This window comes from Cryptomeria japonica, chromosome 5, assembly GCF_030272615.1.
Source record: "Cryptomeria japonica chromosome 5, Sugi_1.0, whole genome shotgun sequence".
Lineage (NCBI taxonomy): Eukaryota > Viridiplantae > Streptophyta > Pinopsida > Cupressales > Cupressaceae > Cryptomeria > Cryptomeria japonica.
Genome location: NC_081409.1, coordinates 298769609 through 298780856, shown reverse-complemented (window position 1 = coordinate 298780856; position 11248 = coordinate 298769609). Strand labels below are relative to the sequence as shown.

General features: G+C 35.1%; 1 protein-coding gene across 1 annotated transcript; it reads right to left on the bottom strand.

Moving 5' to 3' along the window:
* Positions 1–4000: 4000 nt before the first annotated feature.
* Positions 4001–10800, bottom strand: LOC131875895 (probable LRR receptor-like serine/threonine-protein kinase At4g36180). The gene is made up of 5 exons (XM_059220604.1): positions 10542–10800; positions 9102–9389; positions 8573–8886; positions 4268–4551; positions 4001–4121 (listed from the first exon to the last, which is right to left on the bottom strand). The coding sequence occupies exons 1-5, from the start codon at positions 10798–10800 to the stop codon at positions 4001–4003; spliced, it is 1266 nt and encodes a 421-aa protein (XP_059076587.1).
* Positions 10801–11248: the final 448 nt, after the last annotated feature.

The window sequence follows — 11248 nt, the reverse complement described above, 5'->3', positions numbered from 1 at the left end:
AGCTCCCATTTTGGCATAGGCTAGGAGTAACTGACAAAGGTTGAGGAAATTGGCTTTACACCTGAAAATTGCATTTTCTTGAAAGTTTCTAAAGCCTTTTCAACAAATCCATTTTCGGCATATCCTGCAAGTATTGTATTCCATGAGACCAGATTTCGTTGGGACATTCGAACGTCAAACAATTTACATGCATTATTTATGCCTCCACATTTTGCATATGTCTACGAGTGCAGTCACAACTACATCTGACAAAATTCCCCCTTCGTTTATTCTTTGATGGATGATCATACCCTATTCCAATGCTCCCATTTGGCATAGGCAGTGAGGATGCTGGAAAATGTTTTGGAATTTGGCTTTACACTAGCCAATTGTATTTGCTTGAAAGTTTCTAAAGCCTTTTCAACAAATCCATTTTTTGTATACCCTGCAATCATGCTATTCCATGAAACCACATTTCTTTCAGGCATTTTGTCAAACAGTTCACCATGTGCCTTGTCTATGCTTCCACATTTTGCATATACGTCTGCCAGAGCATTTATGACTATAATATCTGACACAAATCCCCCTTTCATTATGCTTTGATGGATGTCCATACCCTGCTCCAAAGCTCCCCATTTTGGTCCAAACAGAGAGGATGCTGGAAAATATCGTGGAATTTGGCTTTACGCCAGCCAATTGCATTTACTTGAAAGTTTCTAAACCCTTTTCAACAAATCCATTTTCTGCATATCGTGCGATCTATGGTTTTGGAATTTAGAATGACTACCAGCTACATTTGCTTAAAATTTTCTAAATCCTTTCAACAAAGCTACATTTGCTTAAAAGTTTTGAGGCCTATCAAGGCTGCATTGTTCTTGATCTTTGCTCTTTGTGTCTTGTCCTTTAACTAATGGCACACGGGACCATGAATAATCCTGAATAATGTGTAAGTGTCAATCTTTTCTTTGATCTTCAAAACCATTATCTCTGAATGCTACAACTTTGAACGCTGCAAGAAATGCAGTCTTCTTATGTCACTGATGGTTGCAATTGTAGGCTTTGAAAGGTTATTGTTTCCTGCTCATAAAGGAGTGTCATCCATAGCTTTTGCGTTGATTTGTCTCTAAACTCTGGCTAGGGTTTCACTCTATTGTTTGGAGACTACTCTTTTCACTGTGTGACACTTTTTCGTTTGATGATGGGTCGACGTGATTCCAATTGGAGATTAAAGTAGATTCAATGTTGTATCTCCAATAGAAACATATTTTGGAGAAAAGAAGAATTGATTGGTAGAATGTGCTGGTGAACAACCGGGAAATGTGATTGTTAGCAGTGCAGATTTAGGATAGGCAGTCAGTATTTTGAGCATAACTTTGTCATACGATATCGGAATTGACTGATTCAAATTCAAGACAACGAAAAAAGTTTTTCAATCTGGAAAGACCCTGTACCACCCTTTAAAATAATTATGTTCTCCAAGTGATTACAGGTTTAAATCTAATTGACTTTATTATGATGATGATTATCAAATATCATAATAATAAATCTTTATTTTCATTGGCATCTATTTAAATACTTCAATTTTTTAAAAATTTCTAAGTATTTTAGTATTTTTCATTCTCTAAAGTTTATCTCCATTGTTTATTTTTTATTTTTTGTAAATTTAAATATAATATAAAAATATAAAAATTATATTTGTGCCATCTCTAGGTACTTATCTTGAACTTTTTCTAATAATGACATGTCCTGTAATCATCCTGTCTCCTGTACCAGTACCAGCTCTCGTGCCATAATAACTATGGTGAAGAATCAACGGCAAACTAGGAATACCACCATTGTTGATTCTTTCTATGAGTTGGGGAAACAATACCTCTTGTAATGACGTAGTTATTGTTGTTTTATAAACACAAGCAGTAGCCTTAATGTAAAAGAGAGTTTGTTATAGGAGATCATTGGATGCTAGTGAATAGATAGGAAGAGGCCTATGCTATTGTAGTAAGAGCAAGTGTGAGGAGCCAATTGAGGCTTTCACTTGTTTACAAACTATTTATCTTATAGTAGAAAATATCTAGGAAAAAGTGGGAGTTATTGTAGCTTAGACCGGTTGGCGACCAATTTTTCAAAGACTTGGGCATGAATCCCAATGAATGGGAAAGTTATGTTTTTAATGTGTTAAGTGAGGAGCTCGGGGTAATCTTCCTTTTCATTAATAAATTAAGTTTTTAAAATACATATCTACCAGAGTATCATATTTTCAGTGATCTGGTCCACCTGAGGTGAAATTCAACTACAAAAACCAGAGGAACAGATACTCTGAACCTTATACTCACCATGCCTTCAACTATGAGTACGATATCTAGTTAATAGATACATAACAAAGCATAGGACTGTATGCAAATAAGACAACCAAGGAGACTTATACATTGTTCTCAATCACAATGTGGCCACCTGCACCACTAGCCACATCAAAATTCAAACTGGGTTTGCTTGGTCGATGAGGAGATGAACAACACATTTTCTCCTCTCCATTCTCTCTTTTTCTGCATGCAGAGATGGGGCTTTGGGAGGGGCGTTCAAAATTGTCAACACTTAAAGCAATTTGCATCTCTTCAGCAGCAATACCGCTAGTAGCCACTAACATTCTCTTGGCTACATTTGACAAGCATTGAAAATGAACCTCCCGCTCGTGAAAGGGAGGCATGCAAACAAGATTTTGGACCTCATACCTTGCTACTGGGAGTGGGTTTCCATAGAAGGGTACAAACACTTCTAGGGCTTAATAAAGACACCCTAGGAAATCCTTCTTCCCAGTGTGTTAGACCAGCCTCTTAACCAAAAAATATCAAACAAATTTGTGATAAACATTGATGACATATTAGTGTTTAACATTGCTACAGTTTCAGCTTCAAGAAATTCAGAACCAATTATTTGCTTGACGGTGATATAGTACCTGCTAACTGTTTAGGAATATTGAAAATGATGCTTAGGTGTTGGTTTGAAACAAGGCCCCAGAAAGACATTTCTCTGTTCTTGCTGTAAAGATGGAACTCCAATTTTGAAATGGTAGGGGACTGACATACATCAGATTGAAACAGGTGAAAGCATGGAACCAAGCCACTTCAATATAAAAGCGTTTCATCAATGCTACACATGCGAGTGGGAGGTGATCAAAAAAGTTATTCTCAAGTCAGTATTATATTTTCAAGGCAAAGAAAAAAGTTTTTCAATACAAAAACACAAAATGGATGGCAAAATCGTCACATGTTCTCAAGTATTATCCAGACTTAAAACTCACTACTAAACTAAATGGTGTTTTGAGACCCAAGATTCTGAATAGTTAAATTATTCTTTAAAGGGTGCTAGCTCAAATGGAAGAGCACTTGCTTCACAAGCAGGAGGATGGTGGTTCAATTCCATCGTGCCCTAACATGAATTAATCAATGATATTGTAGTTTATATTTAGCAATATTGATTTATATAAATAGTGAGCTATTTTTTAAAATTTATTGTTTTATATAATCTTTAGAGAGACAAAAGTGGAATTCTCTCTCGTCTTAAGAAAGACAAGAAGTTGGATTAAAGACGTATAGATTGTGTTAGGTTTTTTGCATCAACGTTTCAGATCACACTCCATGATCCATCATCAAGATGATAGAAAGCTCATGAAGCAGAAAAATCATCCTGAACTTTCTATCATCCTGATGATGGATCACAGAATGTGATCCGAAAAATTGATACAAAAAAACTGACACAATCTAATCCAGAAAGTATAGCAAGAAATATTATTATTATTTTTCATTATAAATAATATAATATTTTAATTAAAAACTTTTTTGTGATGTATACACCTAGTTTTAGTTACCAGGAACTGCAAAGAACAGGCCACAGGCCACGGCAAAAAGGTCACACAAAACTGAACAAAACCAGAATTTGAATACAGCCGCAGAATCCCCTGAGAGAAGAAAAGAGAAATAAAACGGAGAGGGACTAGCGCCACAGAGGCAGAGCACACACCGCAGCATCAGCCACTACAGTCACAATCCCTCCTGGCATCGAGAGGATGCTCTTTATTATCTTCTCGCGACAGGTTAATTGCTTCATAAAAAATATTCTCCCACCGAATCTTATCCGGCATTCCAGTTCTGAAACACATGTTAACGCCAGAATTAGCTGTCCAATCAGCAACTTTATTGCCCTTTCTTTTGATCTGAGAGAATCTCAGCTCATCAAACTCTGACTTAGAGGCGATAACAGCATCCAAAATGATCCCCCGTCTTCAATTCTTTACCTCCCATCATGAATAGCATCAATTAACAACATAGAGTCTCCCTCTACCCATAACCGCTTCCAGCCTTTGCAAATAGCAAGAGGAATGCCCCTATGCTTCATCCATGTTATTGGAAGTATAACCGCAATCAGCAGCAGAAAGCTAACAGGTTGAGCACTACCATTTCTTAGGACACCCGCACTACCCACCTTCCCAGGATTCCCTTTTACTGTCCCATCAAAGTTGATCAAAGTTGAGTTTAATCTATTCAGTTTCCGGAACTTCCCATCCAATCCTTGCCTCACCTTCTTTGCAGAGTTATTAATGTTGATAAATCATCTAAACTTTGATCAATTTGTTAATTTCGTTAATTTCTATAATCTAGCAACAGATTAATTTCTCAATAAATTTCATACGTAAAATCATTTTTTGTGTTAATCTTACAATTCTAAGACACATTCTAATTACAGAATAGAAAATATCTTACTCAACATCCAACAAGAACTGCACTTAAACAATTTCCACAATCCACACCTTCCGAATTATAAAAAACTCAACACAGACATTGATCCATGATCCTTGACAATCCCTAACACCCTTGAACTTATTACAATGCACCTCAGTGATCTAAGCTATAGAACATTTGATTAAGTTTCATAATTTTTTAATTAAAAATTAAATTTTCATTAAATTTTTATATAATTTAATTTAAGATATTTTTCCAAAGGTAAAATTAAATTGATGATTGCAAATAGAGAAGTGTGAGGTCCATACAAAAACATTAACAGTTTCACTCAATAATTAGGGTGAACTGTCACACAACCTTAAATTTTCATTTTAAAATGTAAGTAACATCTATCTACTTTAAAATCTTTTATCCATTAATAAAATATGAACACCAACATTGATTAGAGTTTTATATATAATTCTAATCCAATTATAATTGTCTAGTTTGCTTTTCCTGTTGTTGATGACAAACATATTCACAGTTCTTAATGCAAACAATTATCAAAATGGATTTGTGGATTGAGAATAGAATATATCTTATATAAATAAATGATTTTGAATTAGTTACACTACAAACATATAAAAATACGATACAAATTAAAAAATTCTATTTGCTTAATTAATTATTTTAAAGATATCATTAATGACATTTTTAAAATATAAAAATAAAAGTTAAATACTATTGCTCTCTTTAAAAGTCCTTCAAAAATTTAATTTCTAAACTTTGAACTCCACAAAAGTGTATTTGTAGATGTTAATGAAAGTGCTCTTGACTAGAAAAATCTAGAATTGAAGTCAAGTTTTTGTTTAGTTTGTCCCAATGGAAGGTTAAACTACTATAGAAACAATTTAGGTGAAACATTACATTTAGATTTAGCTTCTCATTCAGTTTGAAATTAAAATACGTTTGCTTGGTATTTTTAAGTGAAAAGATTTCACCTGAAATTCAGACTACCATATAGGTGCCACATAGGTTTGAGCAAAATCGTTAAATTCACAATTATTTGGAATAAAATAGGTTCATTTCATCGAATGAAAGTGTGAACACAATTATTCACTTTTATCTATTGCTGAAAATTGAAAAAAAAATCTCACATTTGATCCAATTCAATATACCCTAGTCTTACGAGACTGGGGGATATTACACCTTGTAGACATCTAAAAATGGTCAACGCTTGCGGAGTCATACTTTAACATTTGCGCATTGCCTTATTTTAGGGTTCTTGCGTCGCATTAACATTTCTTCTATGTTGCGCATTTGGTCTTTATCATTTGCGAGCATTGAGTTCTTCTTCTGCATTCCTCATTTTTATCGCTTTCAAATTAGGTCTTGTCGATAACAATCTTCAGTGATGATTTTGGTCGATCTTATCTTGTCGCATCAATGTGCGTGCTCATTTATCATCATTTTGGACATTGTCAATCCTAATCGATGATAGAATTAGGGTTTTGTCCTCTTGTCAGTCTTGTCATTTTGCGATCGATTCGTCATCGATCCTTGTCACAATGTGCGTGCTCATTTATCATCATTTTGGACATCGTCAATCCTAATCGATGATAGAATTAGGGTTTTGTCTTCTTGTCAATCTCGTCATTTTGCGATTGATTCGTCATCGATCCTTGTCCTTGTCAATCTCGTCATTTTGCAAACGATTTGTCATCGATCCTCGTCCTTGTCAATCTTGTCATTTTGCGATTGATTTGTCATCGATCGTTGTCCTTTTCAATCATGTCAATTTGAATCAATTAGTCATTGTTCCTCGTCAATTGGCACCTATCAATTTGATCTCCTTGTCAATCTTGGTCAATTTGTCATTGATTTTTGTCACCCAATATCAATCATTTATCAACATTGGTCCTTTGTCAATCAGAATCATGATCGAACCTACATCAATTTCTTGTTGTCTTGACCTAATTCTTTGTCTTCTTATTTCTAGGGTTGTATGATTTGTTCATTTAATCATTTTTCTCCTTCTTTGGGGGTTAAATAAATAAATTTATTTAGCCCTAAGTCTCTTTCATGAATTAATTAATGGATGAAAACCTATTAATTAATTTATCTAATTTCTATTTTATCTTTTTCCTCAATTTTCTAATTTCTCCTAATTTCTAATTTCTATTTCTATTTTCAAATTTTTGTCATAACATCTTGCATAGCAATTTGTCATAATTTGTCATAACACTTTGCATAGCAATTTGTCATACACTTGTAGGTGAGAACAACATCAAATTGGAAGGTGAAAGAAGAACAATGGAGCCACATGAAGGAGATATTTGCATTTGGTTTGCTTTGATTTCATTTTGAATATCTTGTCTTCATGTTTTCATTGATTAGATTAGGATTGTTTTCATTGCAGTTTTAGGTTTTGTGATTGTCCTAATTGTTATTTGTTTTGATGCATCCTCAATTTCCTAGTCTACACACCTAATTCAAGTTTAATTTCAATTTAATTAACTATATTATCCAAAAACTATTTTGCAAAACTGAAAGATTTCAAAATTTTATTGGAAGTGCCTGTCAATCACTACAACCATGAGTTTCATTCCTCTACATTTCCCATCAGTTCTTTGTTTTACCATGCCTTAATTCTCTTTTTCTCCCTAATTTTCCTTGCGCAGGCTCCTTATTGTACTATCTTTTATGCCTCTGTTGCTTCCCACAATGAGACCCTCCTCTGTCTCCTACTTCTGTGTAGCTAATTATGTTTCAAAATTATCTTTCTTTTCTAATTTTCTTTGTTTCCAACACTTTTCTCTCTTAGCCCTCCAAGGCACACACTGTCTTTTCTTCTTTCAATTCTAGCACAGAAATTATATTTCTCTCTGTTTTTTCTGCTACCCAACGTATCTCCTATTTCCAAGCTACCCTTGGTTACTCAAACAATAGGAACAAACAATCAAACATGTCTTTGGGTGATGTGGATTACTCGTTCGGCCGGATTTTAATATGAACATGGTTTTCAGTTTTCTCCTGATGGTTTTAACTTTACGGGTTGTTATTTTAGATTAATTTCAATCAATTTAGGGTGAGCTCTTTTTACATACAATTATATTTATATATAATAAAGCAGGTTTATGTTTTAAATAAAAATTATGAATTTAAAGTTTTCATTAAATATTCTATTATTTCAGATATTGTTTTTGATTAGATAAGGAGTGTTTTGAAAGATCTTGAATCTTTTTACAGAAAGAAAGGAGTGAAAAGCAATGTAGGACAGCAAAAACTCAAAAGCAATGTAGGACAACACAAACTCATCTCAAAAATAGAAGTCAAACCATAACAAAACAACAGAACAACCAATCAACAAAACCTCCCAACAACAACAAATTAACAACAACAAAAGCTTTTGTTGAAATTGATCCCAAAAAATATTTTTCAAAAGACAAAATAAAAATTATATATATGTTTTAATTGAAACCTTTTATTCTAAGAAGTTCCACTCAAAATCTTTAATTTACACTGCAATACAATTTTAAATTTATATATGAATTAATTACACCAAATACAAATAATACAAATATAATAAATAATTTTTAAACACAATTAATATTTAAGAAAATTATTTAACACAAATAAATCTGGATATTAAATGGAAGATTAACTATATACATATACATTTGATTTTAAACTACACTATATAAAACATAGTCAACTTACAAAAGCAAAGCTCACAAATCAAATGTTTGCTTAACGGACAGATTTGCTCAATTCTGGAGAAGAAATAAACTTCATAATCTCCTATTACGCATGAAAGGAAACATAAACTTCAGAAGATCGTCAACCCTCTTGAAGTATTTCCTTCTCCACCTCTCTCTTACTGAAAGCAATAACACTACAACAATCAGAAAACCTGCTCCATATGACCATCCTACTCCAATTTGATACCACGGAATCTGCTCAGTCTCCTTTTCATCTTTATTTTCAGCAGCACTTACGGGAGGAGGAGGTGCAAATTTCGGCCAAGAGCAATTCCTTGGAAGTGGGCACCCTTGCAAATATTGATTTCCAGAATATGATGTGTTTTCAAATGTGATCATCTGTCCTCCTTGCGGTATATTTCCAGAAAGATTGTTGTTGGACAAATTTAAATATCCCAAATAGCTCAAAGATTGAAGCTCTGATGGAATATTTCCTGAAAACTTGTTGGAAGAAAGGTCCACGATTCAAGTTGACTCATATCCCCAAAACTATGTGGAATAATTCCACTTAGATTGTTCATTGATAGATTCAGAAATATCAACCCCTTCATTTTTCCAACATCAAAAGGAATATCTCCATTCAATTGATTGTTCGAGAGATCTATGCCAGTGAATGTAGAAAGAATATATGGGTAATATTGTTTTGTACCTTTCGAAGTCACATCCAGTCCACCAAGAGAAAAAAACTTCCTGATTACATAGCCTCCATAGTTTAATTCACTGTACGTCGCATAGGCATCCTCTCTTGCTACAGCCATTGCTTCTAAAAATACAATGTTGTGTGGAATAGAGCCTGACAAGTTGTTGGACGAGAGGTCTAAGATCTGAAGCTGCTTCAGATCGCCTATTTCTGAAAGAATTTCACCGCTGAACTGATTGTCATTCATTACCAGCACTTGAAGAGCTGAAATATTCCCGATTGACTTTGGAAGATGTCCTGTGAATTTGTTGTACCCAATATCAAGTATTCGTAAAACTGTATGACTGGTAAATGAGGGAAGGAAGGCTCCGCTGAGCTGATTATTTCTTATCACCAAGGACGTGATGCCGGACGAGACGATAAACCCTTGGGGCATCCTTCCCTCCAGACTATTACCTCCTAAGTTTAAGTAGCCAACCGTAGATCCATTTTCAATTAAGCAACAGGGAATCATTCCATCCAACTTGTTGTTTTCAAGATTTAACTTTACGCTTGGAGACAATTTGCAAAAATTTGGAGGGATGTTGCCGGTAAACATATTGTCATTGAGCATCAACAAAAATCCCTAGGGAGGTGAGTATTCAATTCTTGGCCACAAGGAAGGTATGCATCCATTTAATGCATTGCTAGATACATCCAAGACTGAGATCACAGAATTCCGAACATTTGGGAAAAGGGGCCCATGCAGATGATTTTGTGAGAGATTTAGTTCTGATAAGGAAGTAGCCCATAGCCAAGAGGGAATTTCTCCAGCAAGACCGTTGTTCGCTAATGTCAAGGAACCCAACGAGAACTGAGTTGAAATCCATGGTGGAATTTGACCATCCATCTGACACGATACAAGTTCTAACTCAACGAGCTGGAAGTTGGGAATCCAGGATGTACTAATATTTAGTGTGCAGTTGGATAGAGATAAATGTTCTAATTTGGTAAGGTTATGGAAAAAAGTGTCTGAAATTGTGAGCTCGTGGTTTAGTGAGAGGTGAAGAGTTTGAATAGAGGATGGAAAACCCCAAGAAGGGTTACTCTGATTGAATCTATTTCCATTGGCGTAGAGTTCAGTAAGGGAGGACAGCCCTACAAATGACGAGGGAAGATTCCCACTCAATTGGTTGAAAGATACATCCAAGCTTTTAAGCAAAGCGAGATCACCCTATGTAAATGGGATTTGGCCACTTAATCGATTGTTTGCAAGGGAGAGGCTACTCAAAGAAGAAAGTTTGTTCAGACAAAATGGCAAGCTTCCACTCAATTGGTTGCCTCCAAGATTAAGCTCAGTCAGATTTGTTAGCATACAAATGCTAAGGGGTATTATCCCACTTAATCTACTATTCACTATCCGTAGAAACTGAAGATAATGGAGATCTCCCAAACAGGAAGAAAGAGTACCTGTTGCGGCAGTGTCCCATATGTCTAGCCGTGTAAGAAACGGAAGTTTGCACAGGCTATCAGCTATGACTCCTCCTCTTATTCCGTCGTCGATTAGTAACCCCTCCATTATCCCAACTGATATCCCCAGTACATGGCTGTTGTTTTCATCGCATTTTATGCCATGCCACTCGCAGCAGTCTGTCTCATTTGTCCATGGAGTAGAACTATCCATCAGTTTGAATGTAAAGTTCAAGGAAAGAAGAGCTCCAGATTCCATCTTTGGACATACAGATAGACAAACAAATGGGCTGGTGAAGAAGACGATTAAAATCACAGCAATGGTATAAGTGAACTTAAGTAATGGTGACATAATCATATTGCAGAGAAGAGGAAAGGAAATAGGGAAATGGCGAGCTTGTTGAGATTAGAAGTAGAGCAAATTATATGTAGACAGCCTTGAAAAAGGTAGTCAATGTTCAACCTGTAAAGCCTCCAGTTGGTTCTTGTACTTCATGTTAATGATTTGATTATTGTCTGAGTTGAGTTGAGCTAGTGGTGGTTGTAGCACAGTTAGACATCATGAACTAGGGGAAAGGATCCAGTAGTCGTGCACCCTAACTTCACGCTTCTCAAAATCCTACTTGGAAATTTCGAATCACTCCGATTTTTTTACAGCAGCTTACTTGGCAAGTCCCCTGCTTACAACTAAGGTTTCAGGGCCACAT